The sequence below is a fragment of the Delphinus delphis genome, chromosome 8 (assembly GCF_949987515.2).
Source record: "Delphinus delphis chromosome 8, mDelDel1.2, whole genome shotgun sequence".
NCBI lineage: Eukaryota > Metazoa > Chordata > Mammalia > Artiodactyla > Delphinidae > Delphinus > Delphinus delphis.
The window spans coordinates 58582143-58604412 of NC_082690.1; the positions used below are offsets into that span (position 1 = coordinate 58582143).

Consider the following 22270-nt stretch of genomic DNA (forward strand, 5'->3'; position numbering starts at 1 on the left):
CTGAAATACAGAATACATTCATAAATATTTGCTAACCTGAACTGAATTAACTGGGAAAAGAAACAGGAATCAGCAGATACTACAGATCCAATTCTTGGCTTCAATCAGTTCATACTTGGTTGGTCCTTCAGAGGTACCAAAACTGAAAAGGACTGAAGGCTGATTTTCACTACTTTTTAAGTGTTTACTATTGACACTATAGTTGCTACATTAGGAACAGGCACATGTTGCTGTTACTTGTTCACTCAAAAAACATTCCTTGAGTATACAATATGTTCCCAGAATAAATAAACTCTGGTCTTTGCCTCCAAAAAAACTCACAATCTAGTTGAGGGATGTAAATGACTAAAGCCATGCTACTAAGGACTTGAAATGTGGCTAGTCCAAACTGAGATGTGTTATAAGTATAAAATACACACTGGATTTCAAAGACAGTATAAAAAATAATGTGAAATACCTCAACAGTAATTTTTATATTGATTATCTGTTGAAATTATAATATTTGGGGTACAATGGGTAAAATAAAATATATATTAAAAATTATTTCACATGTTTCTTTTTACCTATTTAATGTCCCTACTAGGAAATTTAAAATTACATGTGTGGTTCACATTATATTTCTACTGGATAACACAGGTCTAGAGACATGAAAGAGTCTAGCACTTACAGGCAAATCATACAGCTACATTCCACAGTAAGAGAAAGGAAGTAGCAAACAAGACAAGGGCCAAATCATTCAATAATTTAATAATGGTTAAGTAACTGCCTATATGTCAAAAACTGTTTCAGGAATTTGGGAAACAAAAGAAGTAAGACATTATCCCTGTTCTCAAGGAATTCATGGTCTAATAGAAGACATGAGAAGACACCTTTATACTTAATTCCAATAAACCTGCTGCCAGGAATGAAATGATATATTCAGGGCCCTCCTCAACTCCACAGCTATCTGGCTCCAGGTATATAGTGCTGCATTCTCACTTGCTCCCACTTTCTGTCCTTCAGACTCACTAGTGGTAAGTAGAAGACATATGTATATCTGCTTGATACACACAAGAAGAGATGACAATTTCATTTTAGATAGGAATGTTGCCAGTATCTTCTTCAACAGTATCTCCCCTTATATATGGGCTACCCTACCCCAGAGTCAAGAATATTGGGAAGATCTACAACTGGCAGTACTCACATAGACACATATTCCGTACTCTAGACCAGGGTATCATCAACCAAATATTACTTCCTAGTAGCTCACTAGTACCATTAAAATATAAACATTATTTAAAAAAGAAGGAACACTTTCCAAATATATATGGGGCATTTCGATGTGTTAAGTACTATAGCAGGCTCTATTAGGGAGACAAAGGACAGACATTATCTCTACCGAAGCACCCAAAAAGACTGTCTGCTTATCCATTACTTAAATCACTGAGACACAGTCCCCAACTTTGGAGAATTCCATCCCCCTCATCCCAGTGCAATATATATAGAACATTTTATAAACTGAAGAATTCATGTGCTAAAGCTCACTCCAGTTAAAATCCTCTAGTTTAAAGAACACATGATTTTGGCCTATGATGATAAATGTTTGAAATCGACTTACATCCCTAACCATCTTATATGAAGCTAAGTGAATGAGCACAGAAGAAATTTAGGCTAGTCAAATTCATCCCCAAGCAAATAATGATTGTGCTAACTAACATTAACTTCCACTATCAACTGCTTACTTACCGTGAACACAGCCCAAGAAAGGGCAGAGTGGCCTCCTCCATGCAGAAGAAGTAGGACTGGACCCTCTGAGCCACTCTTGTAAACTCGAAAAGTGTATGAATAGTTAAAGATAACATATCTAAGCTTTTGCTCACTGAAGTTTTTGATTACTTAGTCATAATGACTGGATCAGAAAACTCAGTCAGGATCAAGCTATAAGCAAAGCTGCAGACTTCCAAACCTAAGAGGCACTTAAGTAGAAGTTTCTGAGACACCAAACCTGTTTTTGAGGCATGGAGCCAGTATGACCACGTTCTTTTTCCCCACTTTTTTTTTTAATTATTATTTTTTATTTTGACTGTACCACACGGCTTGTGGGATCTTAGTTCCCTGACCAGGGACTGAACCCAGGCCCTCCGCAGTCAAAAGGCTGAGCCTAACCACTGGACTGCCAGGGAATGCCCATCACCACTTTTTCAATGGGAAAAAAACTATTCCCTTTGCCCTAATGAGGACACAGTCCCTGGTTTCTAGACGCTAAACCAGTTCAACTCACTTGACTCATTAAACCTTCCCCTCAAAACCTGGGCCCTCAAAAGATATATCAGTTTCAAGAATTTAATTCTTAATCCCTTCCCCATGCATGAGACAATTATAGCCAAATAAGATATTGGCACAGTCTTACAAGAAATATTCCATGTTGTACAAGGAACAGGTAGAGAATGAAAATGAAATAAACAGCGAGAAGAACATTTTAGAAACTACACAAATCTTCTTAGACAATGTTATAAGCCTACTAAAGAATAAGGCATTTTACAAAGGATATATCCTTGCCAGTTTCATTCTCTACTTCTACATCTTCCATGGATTCAAAGTACTGACTCCACGGAACAGGAGAAAAGTCCCGCTTTCTTCCAGGGCTAAGGGGACAAAAAAAGAGAGATTTCAAGTAAAAATTAGTTATGCATGAAAAGGTAAAATCTTCATCAACAAATATTAAACGTAAATCTGAAATGAAAATAGCAAGATATTTTCTCGTAAAGATATGAAGAGTTTTCATACACAAAGTATTACATTAAACTGTTTTAAAAAGCTCATATATGTATAAAATTTTAGGATTTTAGGAAATTCATCAGTATGTTTTTTTTCGTTAGTATGTTTTAATCACAAATATATTGTGTGTATATACACACAACAAAACCTGCTAGTTCTCTCACCTTGTTCTTGGCTATAGGCTCATTCCTATCCTCTCAATCCACTTTAACATTGTTCCTGCTACATTAATTTTTGGTCACTATTGCTTCTTCATACCTTTAATCCTTCACATTTTTTCATGCTTCTTTGTCATTTCCCAACCAATCAATATACAAGCTTCACAGAAGGCAAACTGTCCGTATCAATACCTTGAATTTCTGGGCATTTATCTGAAGAGAAGCTCACACAGAAGTGAAATGACTTATCTATTCAATGTAGCATTGCTTGTAATAGAGAAAAATTGGAAATAACCTAAATATCAACAGGTGACTAATTAAAATAAATTTTGGTACACAGAGAAATAATATTTCGTTGTAAAAAGAAGGAAGCGATTATATATTGATAAAATTCCTTATCTATGGATAAGATACACTGTTAAGTAAGCAAAGAAACAAACATGATGCACCTACTACCATTTGGGTAAAAATGAGAAATATGCATAAATGTAATTGCTTATATATATTTAGAATATCTCTGAATGAATACTGATGTAACACTGATGGTAACCTGGGAGGGGAACTATGACTGGGAGGTGAGAGGGACAATTTTCATTGTACATCCCTTTCTATGTTTTGACCTTTGAACCATGTATTATTTTAAATTATTGTTATTTTAAATTATTATATTAAACTATTTTGAAACAAAACAAAAATAATTGATAAATATCTGTTTACAAGCTAAGGCTTCAACCTTGGATGGAACACAAGAAAGAAACCCCAAGTCTTCCTCTATTTCCACACAGATTCTTTCCAGTAATGTAGGAAATTTAGCATTCCATCAGCAGCAAAACATTAACTCCTGCCTGACAACTTCTTGTATATGCTATGGGACTGAATTGAGAATATGTACAAAGCATAATACAAAGCTACTTTTAAAAACTTAAGTTAATACAAAAGTACTCTAGGTTGACTATAACACTGGAAAGAATTACAGTGGGGCAGCTGGGCAGTAAGGAATGTATTCTCTCAACAGTCAAGTATTTATTGAATATCTACCTTCTACTAGGCATTGAAACAGGTTAGTAGGTCTCAATCCATGTAACAATAAAATCACCTGGGGAGCTTTTAAAAATACTGATGTTTGGATCTCACCTCTAGAAATTGATTTAAATGGTCTGGGATGTGGCCTAGGTACTGATAATTTTTAAAGTTCCCCAAGTTGAGAGAGAGATGCTAGAAATACAAAGGTAGAATATATGATTTGGAGTGAGAGAGGAGTTCAAATTCCTCACAGTTCATACCATTGCCCTATAATTCCTAACACTTGCAGTATGGACTTGGGCAATTTCAAATTATCTAAATTCTTTCTGCCTTGGATTATAATGACTAAGTAAAATAAGATATCCTTTAAAATAATCTAATACATCTGGCATTTGGTAGTTGCTCAGTAAATCGGTAAACCTATCTTCTGATAGAAAAAGTCCCTCTGTGGAAGTAAACTACAACTTTAGCCTAGACCTATTTTTTGGTTTACTGGTTGCACTTGAATTCCTACTGCAAAACTAAAAGCAGACCTATTTTTTTTTCAGTCAGTTATTTATTTATTTTTATTGAAGTATAGTTGATTTACAATATTATATTAGTTTCAGGTGTACAGCATAATGATTCAGAATTTTTGTAGATTATACTTCATTATAAGTTATTACAAAATAATGGCCATAATTCCCTGTGCTATACAATATATCCTTGTTGCTTACCTATTTCATACACAGTAGTTTGTATCTGTTAATCCCATACGCCTAATTTGTCCCTCCCCCTTCCTGCTCCCCTTTGGTAACCACTAGTTTGTTTTCTATATCTGTGAGTCTGTTTCTATTTTGCACATACATTCATTTGTATTATTTTTTAGATTCCATATATAAGTGATACCATACAGTATTTGTCTTTGTCTGACATTTCACTAAGCATAATATTCTCTAGGTTCATCCACATTGCTACAAATGGCAGAATTTCATTCTAAAAGCAGAACTCTTAATTCTGCTTATCAGTCACTCACAAACTCATCTATGCATATACTAAAATTTGAGTACATATAACAATCATAACATAGCATGCCAAACCTATTATAATAGATTCTAAGAATCCATGCATGAAATTTTGATGTCTAGAGCTAGGATATCGTAGTAATAGTACCTAACATTTACTGTACGCAACAGTGAGTCACTGTGCCAATTTACAGGCATGATTCTATTTAATTCTGACAAAACTTTGAGTTGTTTTTATCGCCATTTCTCAGATTAAAAAACAGATTTAGAGATACAAAGCAACTTGCCAAAGGTTCTACAACTACTAAGTAGCACTGACTGGACGCAAATCCAGTTCCATCACTCTTCAAAGTCTCTGTTCTTTCCTCCAATGCTACATTAATTCTCAGATTTTTTTTGTCTCTCACTCTCTCATTTATACTTCTGAAAAATAATAAGGCTTTATGTAGGGCATATTATCAGAGGTTTCCTTTTCAGAGTCTAAATATGACTGATTTTGCCAAGGCCACAGAAACTTTCCAAGTTGGCCAGGCACTAGTTAAAGAAAAATTACTTCCTACCATCAGAAATCATTCCTAGGAAAACAGCCTCCACTTCTAATCTTCATTTAAAAAATAAATTTTCAGGGACTACCCAACTTATACAACATATGAGTAATTCCCAATTAGTTAAAAAGCCAATAATCTATACCTCAAAATGTTGCTCCTACTCCCACAGAGATCTTTCTGGCATACTCCTAACATCTGCATTTGAACACATAATTGTTTATATACTCCATGACTTCAGGAAATTTTGCACAAGGTTAGATAAGAAGTAGAATATGAATCTTTATATTCTAGTCAGAAAGAATACTCTGTATTTTAGAGTTGAAGTTTTGGTTCTTTTAAAAAATAGTTTCTTATTCTTTTATGCCTAGCTACTTTATGGTCATTACAGCCTGTGTAGGCTCTTTTTAGTTATAATTTTTTATTTTATTATTTACTTATTTATTTAGCCGCGCCACGTGGCTTGCAGGATCTTAGTTCCCAACAAGGGGTTGAACCCGGGCCACGGCAGTGAAAGCGTTAAGTCCTAACCACTGGACGGCCAAGGAATTCCCTACTTGTAATTGTTTTAAATGAATTAATTACTGACTTTTTTCTCCATGGAGTCATAATGAAAGAATTCTGAAATAAGAACTTTCAAAAGCATAACAAGGTTAAGTTATACTTTAAAAATAAGGATTTATTCACCAAGAACCTATTATATGTATCAGGCTTGTGACTGAGGTGGGGTGGTAGGAGATGCTGGGATTACCATAAAACTAGTGAGACAATGCCTCTGCTCTCAAGAAGCTAATATCAAATACCTAAATATCTAACATAATGTACAGATAAATACTTTAAATAGCCTAAGAGGTACAGCTAAAGTGCTGTGAATGTTCAGAGGGAATAAAGATTACTCTCAGCTTGAGAAATAGAGACTTCAAAGAAAAAATAATATTTAAGCTATGCATTAAAGGACAAACAGAATTTGGACTGATGATGGAAGCAGAGAAATAGGGAGGGGTAAGGCAGACATTTCAGGGAGAGAGAAGGGCACAAATAAGTACCCTGTATGATGCCTGTCATGGGGGTACTATTAAAAAACAAAGTAAAAAAATAAATGCAATAAGGTGGGAATAAGTACAGCAGTTTTGAAAACTAAGAGCTGATACAAGTAAAAGCAGATAGTGGAGAAAGAATAATAATAAAGTACAAAATATATGATCTTTTTCTGTTATTTGTGTGTTAGGGTCCCAAAAGCCAGATAGAGTTTGAATGGTATTGTAGAAAATGAGCAGCCAATAAAATGCACAGATTAAAGTATTTCAGAAAGATCAATGTGGTGAGAGGTACAAGATGGACTTGGTTCTGGAAAACAATATGTTGCAATAACCTGGGTAGGAAAAGATGGGAGTATAGACTGACAATGGAATTTAAAAGGAGGAAAACACAGAAAGAACTTTCAAAAAGGCAATCAACAAATCTCAGGAATGTTCAAGATATGGAAGATGACTGACAGTAGAATCAAAGTCATTCTAAAGTTCTGAACTAATAGATGAATTATTAAGTCCAACAATTTATAAATAAAAATCTACTTTGGGGGACTTTGCTGGTGACACAGTGGTTAAAACTCAGTGCTCCCAATGCAGGGGGCCCAGGTTCAATCCCTGGTCAGGGAACTAGACCCCACATGCATGCTGCAACTAAGAGTTCACGTGCCACAACTAAGGAGCCTGTGTGCCGCAACTAACAAGCCTGCCGGCTGCAACTTAAGACCCAGCACAACCAAATAAATAAATAAAAACAAGAAAAAAAATTATTAAAAAAATAATAAAAATCTACTTTGGGAGGTAAATGTATACAAAATTTTTGATGTCAGAAAAAAGTTTATTTCAGGGAGGGTGGGAGGGAGGGAGACGCAAGAGGGAAGAGATATGGGAACATATGTATATGTATAACTGATTCACTTTGTTATAAAGCAGAAACTAACACACCATTGTAAAGTAATTATACCCCAATAAAGATGTTAATAAAAAAAAAAAAAAAAAAAAAAAAAAAAAAGAAAAAAGTTTATTTCAAACCTAACAAAATAAATGTATCATTTCCTCCCATCTCCTGCTACCAGAGGAAGGAGTTCGGCAGCCAAGGAACAAAGTAGTACTACAAGAGACACACAGGAAATATGGCTTCTACCTAAACCACGTGAATCAAGTGTGTTTATGGACCCTTTGCTATTCTCATAGACCCTGTTCAGAATCTGATGAATGATGAGTCCTCACTCTAGAAAAAAATTCATACACATATATTTCGTATACAATTTCCTGGCTTCAAGAAACCCATCTATGAATCTCAAACTAAGAACCCTTGGCCTAACATGAAAAGATGCTCATCATTGCTAATGATTAGAGAAAAGCAAATTAAAACTACAATGAGGTACCACCTCACACCAATCAGAACAGCCATCATTAAAAAGTCTACAAATAATAAATGCTGGAGAGGGTGTGGAGAAAGGGAACCCTCTTACACTGTTGCTGGGAATGTAAATTGGGACAGTCATTAAGTAAAACAGTATGGAAATTACTCAGAAAAGTAAAAATAGAGGTGCCATATGATCCAGCAATCCCACTCCTGGGCATATACCCAGACAAAACTATAATATGAAAAGATACAAGCACCCCTATGCTCACAGCAGCACTATTTACAATAGTTAAGACATGGAAACAATCTAAATGTCCCTTGACAGATGAATGGATAAAGAAGATGTGGTATATATATACAATGGAATATTACTCGGCCATAAAAAGGAATGAAATAATGCCATTTGCAGCAACATGGATGGACCTAGAGATTATCATACTAAGTGAAGTAAGTCAGAAAGAGAAAGACAAATACCATATGATATCACTTATATGTGGAACCTAAAATACAACACAAATGAACCTATGTATGAAACAGAAACAGACTCACAAACATAGAGAACAGACTTGCGGTTGTCAAGGGTGGGGGCCTGGGGGAGAAAAGGATTTTGAGTTTGGGATTAGCAGATGCAAACTAGTATATATAGGACGGATAAACAACAAGGTCCTACTGTATAGCGCAGGGAACTATATTCAATATGCCATGATAAACCATAATGGAAAAGAATATGAAAATATATATATATATTTATAATTGAGTGACTGCTATACAGCAGAAATTAACACAACACTGTAAATCAACTATACTTCAAGAAAATTTTTAAAAAAAGAACGCTTGGCCTATATGTGAACCAAAACAATCTATTTCCAGCAGAAAGAGGAAAATTTTTAAAGAGGAAGAAAAGAATGAGGGGCTACTCCACCCTTAAAACTTTCTAAATATAAATTAATTTTCCATTTGCTAGAGACTAAAGATTTGTTTTCATAACCCATTTCTGCCTTTATTAACTGTGTGACCTTGGGCAAGTCACTTAACTTCTCCAGGCCTGAGTTTCTTCATGTCAGATAGGGTTATAGCATCAGTTTTACACGCTTTGTTATGAGGATTAAAGTAGTCTTCTTATCCTTTGGTTACCCTCAAATTAGCCTGTTCTATTTTTGTCATACAACTAGTCATTGCCTAAAATTAGTGTGTTCATGTATTTGTTATTATCTTTCACTCACTCCACCTAATTTGCTATTGTTTGAGATCCACGAGAGCAAGAATGTTCTCCATTTGTTCACCAGTGTACTCTCAAAGCCTGACACACCGATGATTATCTGTTGACAGTATGAAATAAGCTAATGTGCATAAAGTACTTAGCTTGGTGTCTTATTATTATTACTATTATTATTATGCTTTGAGGTTAATAAACAGAATCCTCCTTACTGAATCCTGATAAGGCTTCCAATGAAAGGAAATGGGACATTACAAAGCTACACTAATCAAGACTGTAGTACAAGCATGAGAGTAGACATACAGATTAACTGAACAGAATTCAAAGTCCAGAAATAAACTCTAACCTTTACATCAATAGTGGTTCAACAAAGGGGCCAAGACAATTCACTGGGGAAAGAACAGTCCTTCCAACAAATGAAGTCAGGACAACTGCAAAAGTATTCATGCAGAAGTATGAGAATCTAGACCCTTTTCCTCTTACTATATACATAATTAAATCAAAGTGGATCACAAACCTAAATGTAAGAGCTAAAACTATAAAACTCTAAGAAGAAAACACAGGGGTAAATATTGTGATCTTGGGTTAAGCAACAATTTCTTAGATACAACACCAAAAGCAGAAATGATAAAACAGAAGATTTAGGAGTTGGATTTCACCACAATTAAAACTATTTATTAAAACTATAAGGACTGGGCTCCACTGGTGGCACAGTGGTTAAGAATCCGCCTGCCAAAGCAGGGAATAAGGGTTTCAGCCCTGGTCTAGGAAGATCCCACATGCCACGGAGCAACAAAGCCCGTATACCACAACTACTGAGCCTGCACTCTAGAGCCCGCGAGCCACAGCTACTGAGCCCTCGTGCCACAACTACTGAAGCCCGCACGCCTACGGCCCATGCTCTGCAACAAGAGAAGCCACTGCAATGAGAAGCCCGCGCACCACAATGAAGAGTAGCCCCCACTCGCCACAACTAAACAAAGCCCGTGCAGCAACAAAGACCCAATGCAGCCAAAGAAAAAAAACACCACAAACTATAGAGACTTCCCTGGTGGTGCAGTGGTTAAGGATCTGCCTGCCAATTCAGGGGACATGGGTTCGAGCCCTGATCTGGGAAGATCCCACATGCCGCAGAGCAACTAAGCCCGTGTGCCACAACTACTGAGCCTGTGCTCCAGAGCCCACAAGCCACAATACTAAGCCCACATGCCACAACTACTGAAGCCCGCACGCCTAGAGCCAGTGCTCTGCAACAAGAGAAGCCACTGCAAGGAGAAGCCCGTGCACCGCAACAAAGAGTAGCCCCCGCTCGCCAGAACTAGAGAAAGCCCACATGCAGCAACGAAGACCCAACGCAGCCAAAAATAAATAAATAAATTTAATTAATTAAAAAAACACTATATATATTTTTACAGTATGGCTATGTACAGATTACCTCAGGTTAAATTTTATTTCCAATAATTATAAGCTTTGTGACCATTATTAACAAGTTATTTCTGCCTTAATTTCCTCAACTGTAAGCTCTGAAATGTGATTTACAAGCAGGCATATAAGTACTTCATAAATGTTAGTTATTACAAAAACACTGTTCATAGCTAAGCCACACAGTATACTGATACTTTCTTTCTTGTAAAACTTTTGTCCAGAATAACTGTCTTTTATTTTGTTTACTGAGGTTTCTATTAAACTATCACTAATTGGTTCCCCAAACCTTTTAATAGACAAAAGACATTAATAGGCATTTCACAAAAGAGGAAACACAAATAGCCTATAGACACATTAAAAGGTTCCCAATTTCATTCATAGTCAAGAGACATAATTTTTTTAAAAACAGGAGAAAATCAAACTTTAACAACATGTATATAGGGGAGAGACCAGGAAAACTGACTCACTCCAAAAGACATAAAATTTTAAATCACAGTAAGGTATAATTTCACACCCAGCATGTTGACAAAATATAAGAAGCCAAACATTACCACATCCTGGGGAGGATACGGATCAGATGGAACTGTCATCCACTGCTGGTGGGAGTGTAAATGGGGAAAACTGTTTGGAAAACAGTGAGGCATCACCTGGTAAAACTGAACAGGTGTCCTTCAATCTAGCAGTTTCAGTTTACAGAGAAACGCCTGTACTTAAGTACTAAGCTACACATAAAAGGATGTTCACAGAAGCATTTCCATAAAAGTAAAGAATAACAAGCAAGCTAAATGTTCACTATCAGTGGAATATACAAATTGTGATATATTCAGACAGCTGAATATGGCACTGATGTGAAAATGGATGTGCTAGAATTACATGCAATAACATGGATGAATCTCAAAAGTATATTTGGAAAAAGATACAAGCACAGAAGGATAAATGCAGTATGATTCCATTAGTAATAAAGTTCAAAAACAGGCAAAACTAAATAATATGTTTTTATGAATATATGAATAGGTGGTAAAAATATAAAGAAAAGCAAGGGAATGATAAACATGCAATTCAAGGCTGTGGAGAGTGGAAATGCTCTTGTGGAGAGGCAATGAGCTTCTAAAGTGCTGACAAAGAAACTAACACAACATTGTAAAGCAATTATACTCCAATAAAAATGTTAAAAAAAATTTTTTTAATTAAAAAAAAGGTTCTATGTCATAGCTAGGCGGTGAATACATGGGAATTTATTTTATTCTTCTTTAAACTGTACATAATTTTTAAACTTTTCTTTGTATTTCATAAACATTTTTTAATTTAAGAGAAATTTATAAATCTATTAAATTTATAATTTGAGAAATCTATAAAACTTCTCTTAATATGGTCAACCACATTAAATGATCTATCAGGTTCATTTTTTTCTTTGGAAACTCCCTTCTCTGGCACCGTCTACTCATCTGCTCCAAATGAGACTGCTTGCTCTCTGGAAAGAATGAATTCCTGTCATTTCATCATCATCCCGGAATTGAATTCCCCTTGCCTTTCTTCTGCGTTGAATCTCTGATTCCCATATCCCACATTTTTCTTGATGCACTCTTTTTTTTTTTAATTCTATTTTTGGCTGTGTTGGGTCTCTGTTGCTGCGTGCAGGCTTTCTCTAGTTGCGGCGAGCAGGGGCTACTCTTCGTTGTGGTGCGCGGGCTTCTCACTGCAGTGGCTTCTCTTGTTGCAGAGCACGGGCTCTAGGCATGCAAGCTTCAGTAGTTGTGGTACGCAGGCTCAGTAGTTGTGGTGCGCAGGCTCAGTAGTTGTGGCACATGGGCTTAATTGCTCCACGGCATGTGGAATCTTCCCGGACCAGGGCTCAAACCCGTGTCCCCTGCATTGGCAGGCGGATTCTTAACCACTGTGCCACGAGGGAAGCCTGATACACTCTCTCATTTGATGGAACACATCCTCCATTAGCTTTCTGAGAAAGAGGGATTCATTTTGAAACTCTGCATGTCAGGAAATGCTGTTACCCATTTTTACACTTGACTGACAGCTTTCTCTGGTATAGAAATTTTGTCAGGGGCTGTTTCCATCATCAATAACTAGGCGCCTTGGTAGATCCAACTTGGGAAATGTTGGCTAAAATTATATGTATGTGTGTATAAAAATATATGAATATATAAAAATAATTATATATAAGATCATATTTATATAAAATTACTGATTATATTTTTTAAATATACATAGGGAATTCCCTGGCGGTCCAGTGGTTAGGACTTGGCACTTTCACTGTCGTAGCCCAGGTTCAATCCCTGGTCAGGGAACTAAGATCCCACAAGCTGTGCAGCCAAAAGAAAATAAATAAATAAATGGTCTTATATTCATTCCTTCTTTTTAAATGAGGCTGGCAAGAAAGTAAGGAATATGGAATACTGAGGCCAAAAGTTAAGTGAAGATGGGAACTCAGAGAGGCATTCAGTCCATTAAAGCTGGCTTTTATCTTAATGGCATTTGCCGACCAGCTGAACCTGAGGTTTTGGGGGTTTCCTGGGGCACACAGAACAAGACACAAAGCACAAGGTGGGAATCCTTGGTGGAGAGGCCAGTAGAAGTTATTTTTCCCATAAAGCTGAGATCTCAAAGGATCATATCGTCAGTGAAAGGGTAAAATAGTAATGCTCTGCTCTCTACTCTGATCTCAGGGCTAAAAGAAAAAAAAAATACATGTCTTGAAACTTGGCATTGTATGAATGGGAGAAGAGAGAAAAAAAAATAAAAAGTCTTTCTCTGATGAAACTGTAACCACAGACAACTCTTAAACTGATTTTAGCTAAATTCATACACTTAAATATTCGAATAAGTTTCAAGTTGAGAATTGAAAGTGAACCCAGACCAGCAGTGACCTCAGGAACCCAACAGAAACAAAGGCAAATCCTCTCTGAAGGAATCAACCTTCATTCCAGGACCAAGAACTCACACAGATAAAGTTCCAAAGCACATGACCATCTCACAGTCAAAAACCATAAAACATGTGAGGAAACAGATGTATAAAGGCTTCATATATTGAAATTATATGGTAGAAGCCACTGCAAGGAGAAGCCCGTGCACCGCAACAAAGAGTAGCCCCCGCTCGCCAGAACTAGAGAAAGCCCACATGCAGCAACGAAGACCCAACGCAGCCAAAAATAAATAAATAAATTTAATTAATTAATTTTTATAAAATTATAAAATAACTATAAAATAATTATAAAACTATAAAATAATTATAAAATAACTGTTTCATGTGTTTAAAAAATAATAGAAACTTGAAACAAATACAACTTCTAAAATGAAAAGAATAGAATTAAAAAGAAAATGATCAGTTTAACAGCTAAGGAGAAAGGTAAATTAATACATCTGTTCAGATATATCTGGATACATCTAGAATGCAGTATAAAAACAAAAGATGAAAAATATGGAAGAAGTTAAGAGATATGCAGGAAACAGAAATACCTTTTACATATGTCAAATCAGAGTTATAACAGGAAATTAGAGAACGGATAAAGGTTTGAAGAGTAGTAGCTGAAGTTTTCATAACTGAAACTACCAATCACAGATTCCTGAAGGTCAACAAAACACAAGATTTTAAGAGAATTACCATATTATGGTAAAAGTACACAACATTAAAGACAATTACGTTAAAATCAGTCCCTACTCCCCAAAATGCAAAATGACGTACACATTAATTTGTTCATTTCAGTACTATTTGAAATAGAAAACGATAAAAAGAACCCAACATCCATCAATAGGGAAACTGGTTGAATAAACTGTGTTATATTCACACAATAGAGTTCTATGCAGCTGCAGAAAAAAAAAAAGAATAAGAAATCTTTATATACTGTTAAGGAGTGATCAGGATATATTAAATTTTAAAAAGTAATATGCAGGGACTTCCCTGGTGGCATAGTGGTTAAGAATCCACCTGCCAATGCAGGGGACACGGGTTCAAGCCCTGGTTCAGGAAGATCCCACATGCCGTGGAGCAACTAAGGCCGTACGCCACAACTATTGAGCCTGCGCTCTAGAGTCCACAATCCACAACTACTGAAGCCCACACACCTAGAGCCCATGCTCTGCAACAAGAGAAGCTACTGCAATGAGAAGCCCATGCACCGCAATGAAGAGTAGCCCCCGCTCACCTCACCTAGAGAAAGCCCGCACACAGCAACAAAGACCTAATGCAGCCAAAAATAAATAAATTTATTTAAAAAAAAAAAGTAAAGCAGAATGGCATATATGTTATCTTTTATCTAAGAAAGAAGGGGATATAAATATATAAACTTTTTTTTAAGTGGAAGGATTAAACAAAAAATAATGAAAATAGTTAATCTGTAGGGTACCAGAGGGAAAAAGGACAGATGCTATACTTTTCTGAATACACTATTATAGTTCCAATTTTGGAGTCATGTAAATAATTTTACTTTTGTTTTACAAATATGTTTAAAAGTTTGTAAAAACCAATCACCACCAACAACAAAAAGGGGAACAAATTAACCTAATGGTATACTAACAATTATTCCAAGTGACTTTAAAACATAATTATTTGACTATGTATCTCTGGTGGGATATACTTTAAGGGAAAAAAACAACTGAATAAGTCTTAAACAGTATTCAGTAATCACATTGTTACTAGCTTTTTTAAAAATTTAATTAAATTATTTATTTGGTTGTGCCAAGTCTTAGTTGCCACCGGCGGGCTTCTTAGTTGCGGCTCGCTGGCTCCTTGGTTGTGGCATGCATGTGGGATCTAGTTCCCTGACCAGGGACCGAACCCGGGCCCCCTGAATTGGGAGCGAGGAGTCTTAACCACCGAGCCACCAGGGAAGTCCCTGTTAGTAGCTTTTATTGGTGTTATAATTGGTTATTTTGAACATCACATAAGTGCATATTTATATACATATATAAAGCAAGTAGGTAGTTAGGTTAATATCATGAGGAACCAAAATTCCCATTGTAAGAGAAAAGAGATGATATAAAGTCAAAGAATTTTAAAACCCCGTAATTTTTTTTTTTTTTTTTTTGGCCATGCCGTGCGCTTTGCAGGATCTTAGCTCCCTGACCAGGGATCGAACCCGCACCCTCAGCAGTGAAAGCACAGAGTTCTAACCACTGGACCACCAGGGAATTCCCAAAAACCCTGTAATCTTAATTTTGAATTGGAAATATCAACATGAACTCATGATTCCCTTTGTGTTAAAAAAAAATATGCTACCTCTGTCACTGTAAAGGCCTATAGCAATAATCAACCTAGTAGCAAAGAGTTCCTCTAGTGCCTAAACTGAGATATTTAAATACCATTTCCAGCTTCTAGAAGCTGCCTGTATTACCTGGCTCACAGGTTCTTCCTCCATTTTCAAAGCCAGCAAGCAATGTGGCATCTTCAAATTTCTCTCAGATTTTGGCCTACTCTTCTGCCTCCCTCTTCTTTAAAGGACACTCGTGATTACATGGGACCCACTCAAATAATCCAGGATAATCTCTTTATTTTAAAGTCAGCTGATTAGCAACCTTAATTCCATCTGCAACCTTAATTCTCCTCTGCCATGTAAAATAATCCAGTCACAGGTTCCAGTGATAGGACTCAAGCATCTTTGGGATATCATTGTTTTGTCTGCCACAGATTTCTAAAGTCTTTGTATTATTTCAGAAGAATGGCAGAAATATTGATTCAACTTGCACTTTTTAAAAATTTTTATTTATTTTTGGCTGCATTGGGTCTTCATTGCTGCGCGTAGGCTTTCTCTAGTTGCGGCGAGCGGGGGTTACTCTTCATTGCGGTGAGCTGGCCTTTCATTGCAGTGGCTTCCCTTATTGCGCAGCATGGGCTCTAGGCGCACAGGCTTCAGTAGTTGTGGCACATGTGCACAGTAGTTGTGTCTTGCAGGCTGTAGAGCACAGGTTCAGTAGTTGTGGCACATGGGCTTAGCTGCTCCACGGCATGTGGGATCTTCCTGGACCAGTGATTGAACCCGTGTCCCCTGCATTGGCAGGTGGATTCTTCTTTTTTTTTTTTTTTTTTTTTTAATTGGAGTAAAATTGCTTTACAATGTTGTGTTAGTTTCTGTTGTACAATGAAGTGAATCTATATCTTTACCTATATCCCCTCCCTCTTGGACCTCCCTCTAACCCCCCCATCCCGGTCACCACAGAGCACCGAGCTGACCTCCTGTGCTATACAGCAGGTTCCCACTATCTATTTTACACATGGTAGTGTATTTATGTCAAACCTAATGTCCCCATTCGTGCCACCCTCCCCTTCCCCCCATGTCCACATGTCCGTTCTCTACATCTACATCTCTATTCCTGCCCTACAAATAGGTTCATCTGTACGATTTTTCTAGATTCCACATATATGCATTAATGTACGATATTTGTTTTTCTCTTTCTGGCTTACTTCATTCTGTATGACAGACTCTAGGTCCATCCACATCTCTACAAATGACCCAATTTCGTTCCTTTTTATGGCTAATATTCCATTCTATATATGTACCACATCTTCTTTATCCATTCATCTATCGTTGGACATTTAGGCTGTTTTCATGTCCTGGCTATTGTAAATAGTGCTGCAATGAACACTGGGGTACAAGTGTCCTTCTGAATTATGGTTTTCTCAGGGTATATGCCCAGTAGTGGGATTGCTGGATCATATGGTAATTCTATTTTTAGTTTATTTTTTTTTTATTTTTAGTTTTTTAAGGAACTATGTTCTCCATAGTGGCTGTATCAATTTACATTCCCACCAACACTGCAAAAGGGTTTCCTTTTCTCCACACCCTCTCCAGCATTTATTGTTCGTAGATTTTTTGATGATGGCCATTCTGACTGGTGTGAGGTGATACCTCATTGTAGTTTTGATTTGCATTTCTCCAATAATTAGTGATGTTGAGCAACTTTTCATGTGACAAGCAGATTCTTAACCACTGCGCCACCAGGGAAGTCCCTAACTTGCCCTTTTATATATTAAGTATGCATGTTAAAATGTCTAAGGCAAAAATCTTACGTTATCCATTAAAAAACTGTAAGAACTAGTACATAATTTCAGTAAAGTTGCAGAATACAAGATCAATATACAAAAATCAATGGTATTTCTATACACTTGAAATAAACAATCCAAAAATGAAATTAAGAAAACAATTCCATTTATAATAGCACTGATATAACATTGCTGAAATTTAAAAAGATATACATAAATAGAAAGGCATCCCATATTCATGGATTAGAAGATTTATTATTACTAAAATGGCAATATTCCCCAAACTGATTCACAGATACAAAGTAATAACTAACAAAATTGTATCTAACTTCCTTGCAGAAATTGACAAGCTAATCCTAAAATTAACATGGAAATTCAAGGGACACAGACGAGTCAAAACAAATTTTAAGGAAAGACATGGTTGTAAGACTCATACTTCTTGATTTCAAAACTTGCTACAAAGCTATAGTAATAAATACAGTGTGATCCTGGTATACAGGCAAATATATAAATCAATGGTATAGAATTGAGAGTTAAAAAATAAACCCAAACATTTATGGTCAATTGATTTTTGACCAGCGTGCCAAGATAATGCAAGGAGGAAAGAGGAGCCCTTTCATTAAATGGTGTTGGGACAATGGATATCCACATGCAAAAGAACAAAGCTGAACCCATTCCTCACATCGTATATAAAAATTATCTTAAGGGTCTCCCTGGTGGCGCAGTGGTTGAGAGTCCGCCTGCCGACACAGGGGACACGGGTTCATGCCCCGGTCCGGGAAGATCCCACATGCCACGGAGCAGCTGAGCCCGTGAGCCATGGCCACTGAGCCTGTGCGTCCGGAGCCTGTGCTCCGCAACGGGAGAGGCCACAACAGTGAGAGGCCCGCGTACTGCAACAAAACAAAACAAAACAAAACAAAACAAAACTTAAAATGGATCATAGACCTCTATGTAAGAGCTAAAACTATAAAACTCTAAGAAGAAAACATAGGCATAAATCTTCATGACCCTAGGTTAGGCAAAGGCTTCTTAGATATGATACTAAAAGCATGAGAAAAAAAATAAATTGAACTTTATCAAACTTAAAAATGTTTGGTTCAAAGGACACCATTAAAGGGAATTCCCTGGCAGTCCAGTAGTTAGGACTTGGCGCTTTCACTGCCCAGGCCGGGGTTCAATCCATGGTCGGGGAACTGAGATCCCACAAGCCTTGCGGCACAGCCGAAATAAAAACAAAAACAAAGGACACCATTAAAAACATGAAAGATAAGCCACAGAATGGGAGAAAATACCCACAAATCATAGATCTGATAAGGAACTTGTATCTAGAATATATAAAGAACTCATAACTCAATACAAAGACAACCCATTTTTTTAATGAGCAAAGGATTTGAATAGACATTCCTCCAGAGAAGGTATACAAATGGTCAATAAGGACATGAAAAGATATTCAGCATCATTAGTTATTAGGGAAATGCAAATCAAAACCACACAAAGAACCACTTCACACCACTAAGATGGCTATAAACAAAAAGACTGGCAATGACAAGTGTTGGCAAGAATGTAGAGAATTAGAACCCACATACATTGCTGATGATAATATAAAATGGTACAGCTGCTTTGGAAAACAGTTTGACAGTTCCTCAAAAGGTTAAACAGAGAGATGCCACATGATCTAGCAATTCTACTCCTAGGTATACCCAAAAGACATGAAAACATATTTCTACATAAAAACTTGTATAAGAATGTTCATATCGGCATTGTTCATAATAGTTAAAAAGTAGGAGCAACTCAAATGTCCATCAATTGTTGAATGGATAAATAAGATTTGGTATATATCCATACAATGGAATATTATTCGGCAATAAAAGGAATGAAATATTAAACATGCCACAATATAGATGAACCCTGAAAATATTATGGTAAGCAAAAAAGGTCAGTCACAAAAGAGCACATATATTATTTAATTCCATTTATTGTAAATGTCCAGATTAGGTGTATCTATAGAGACAGAAAGCAGATTGGTTGGTTTGGGGGAAAGTGAGGGCTAACTGCTCATGGCTATAAAGTTTCTTTTTGGGGTGCTGAACATGTTCTAAATTGTGGTAATGGCTGCAGAACTCTGGGAATATGCTTAAAAAAAACACTGTACACTCTAAATGACTCAGTTGTATGGTATGTGAATTCTATCTCAATAAAGTTGTTACCAAAAAATGATGGGGAACATTCAAAGAATAGATTATATCGTTAGTACACTAATAGAGAAAAAAAATGGAATGAGAAAAAGGAACACAGGTCAGATGAAACAAAATACAAAATAAGGCGCTTCCCTGGTGGTGCAGTGGGTGACAGTCTGCCTGCCGATGCAGGGGACATGGGTTCGTGCCCTGGTCTGGGAAGATCCCACATGCCGCGGAGAGGCTGGGCCTGTGAGCCATGGCCGCTGAGCCTGCGCGTCCGGAGCCTGTGCTCCGCAACGGGAGAGGCCACAACAGTGAGAGGCCCGCGTACCGCGAAAAAAAAAAAAACGAATAAAAAAAACCAAAATAAGAATAAGAATACTCTAGGTCTGAAATACCCTCAGATGAGATTTTTTTTTTAATTCTAGCTATATACTACTTAAAAAGAGACAAAAAGTTCCCAAATTTAAAAAATGGACAAAGACATAGTAGGCAAATATTAGCCAAAACCATTTTAGGTTAGATGTTCTTTCTCAAACTTTAGGGCATTCTTCTATCAACTTCTAATTGAGGTACTGCTGTGGAGATTTTTTTTTTTTAATTTATAGGGTTTTTTTTTGTCATCTCTTACCACTTTAAAAAATTTTTTATTTTATATTGGAGTATGGCTGTTGAGATTTCTTTGTAAGAACCTTTTTATACCTATTTCTAAATTTTAATCTTAATGTAGAACAAGCTTCTTCCTAGGAGATACCTTAAACTTTCTCTTATATTTAATTTATATCTACTATACATGTTTTCATTCCCAACATTTACATTTTGTTCTCTGAAACAAGGTTCCTTTTTTTGTAAAAGAGCATCCTGTTCTTGTTTCACAGATGCCATACTGTCTCTTGTCTCTGACGAGAGATATTAGGTTTTTTAGTATTTTCTTTTGTTCTATGCATTATTGTTTCCTTTTCCCATTTTGTCTTTGCCTGTCTTTTGTGTTAGAGGATTTCCCTGGATGGCTGGTGAGTCTATGAAAAAGCAGGGTTTGTTGACTATTGAATATCACCGTACAGTTATCAAGTAGAGACCCAGCCTTTTAAATGGGGGACTCTTCCACCAAATATCAATATCTGTGTGTCTTTTCTCTTAGGCCAGTCATTGCTCCAGAGAGGAATCCTCCAATCTTCTGCCTGGGGACATAAGACTAGCTGTGAGCCTTCGGGAAAAGAAACTGAATAGTCTCATTTGTTCATTCACTCAACAGATACTCACTGAGCACCTATGAGATACTATTTTAGGCACTGGGAATACTGAAGTGAACAAAAGACAAAACCCGCTACTCTTGTGTTAACACTCAGTAGAAGGAGACATAGCAAAAATTTTCAAGGTAGCAATAAGTGCCACGTAAAGCCAGGAAGGGGGACAATGAATATCAGGTTGGGAAGGAATGTAATTTTAAATCAGTGATCAGGAAAGGCATCTTTAAGCAAAGACCTGAGGGAGGTAAAGGAGAAAGCCATGAACATATTTAGAAGACACAACATGTACCTTCACTTAATACCTGTTTCATCCAGTTGCTTTATCTTTGCCCGCATAAGCCTACTGAGTCCAGAGCCATCCGGTTCAATTCCTCCAAAAGTTAACCTGTCTCCCATTATTGAGAAATTTATTTTCAATAAATTGAGGGAAAGGAGAAGATCTGGGAGTCTAATAGAGTCAATCAATCCTCCTGTTTTTAGAGCCCTTTCAGAGGTACCTAGCACCTATAATTCCTGAGCATTTATGGGGTTGTGATATGGATTAGTCTGCACTTTCTCCTTCTGTGGGTAGTTTTCAGTTTGCTCTTCTCTGTTAGTGAGTTAACATTCTTCAACTTGCTACCTTCCTAAATCTTGGTATCTTATCTTCCCTCCTCTTCTTTGTCCTTTGATCACATTCCTTTTTCCAAATTACTTTAATTTCATGGGGTTTGGGGAGAAAATGGAGATGAATTAATGAATTAATTTCAACAACAACTCTCTAGGGTAGCTACTATTATTCCTCTTTTGCAAATGAGAAAAGTAAAGCCAAGGGAGGTTAAATATCAGTAACTCATCCAACAGCATAGAAAGCAGATCAGCTAGTCTTATTCTTAGGATCACTTCCTTATCAGTTTTCAATACTACCCTCAAAATAATACTAGGTTCTCTCTCCATTCTTTAAATCATCAAAGCTAAGAATGAGCACCCAGAAATCCCCAGGAAGAGGTGAAAGAGGATTGGTTCCTGCTGTAGGGAAAATGATTGGTTGAGGACCCTTACAGCAAGCCGAAGTACCATGGAGACTAAGAAGAAAGTCAAGGTTTACAACTATAATGAAAATGATGGGAGAAAACAGAAGGGCGGAGTGGAAAGGAAGAATCAAAGACAATTCTCAAGTTTTTCTGATGTCATTCACAAAGAAAGAACAGAGGAGACCTTTTAAAAGAGTTCCAGCTTACTATATACTGATTTACCATGTGCTTGAAAATCCTACATCCTATCCCTAATACTTTTCTCTGTTGGCCATTGATGAGAGTGTTAATGTTAATTGGGCATCATG

The 22270-nt window shown here is 36.7% G+C and overlaps 1 protein-coding gene across 2 annotated transcripts in view; it reads right to left on the minus strand.

Annotated features, from left to right (window-relative positions):
* PPME1 (protein phosphatase methylesterase 1) overlaps nt 1-22270 on the minus strand; it is a 96213-nt gene that overhangs the window by 59197 nt on the left and 14746 nt on the right. For both annotated transcript variants that reach the window (XM_060018287.1, XM_060018286.1), the window contains exons 2-3: nt 2530-2624; nt 1726-1817 (exon numbers count right to left, since the gene is read on the minus strand). In XM_060018287.1, the coding sequence (XP_059874270.1) occupies nt 1726-1817; nt 2530-2624 (187 nt within the window). The remainder of the gene's footprint in view (nt 1-1725; nt 1818-2529; nt 2625-22270) is intronic.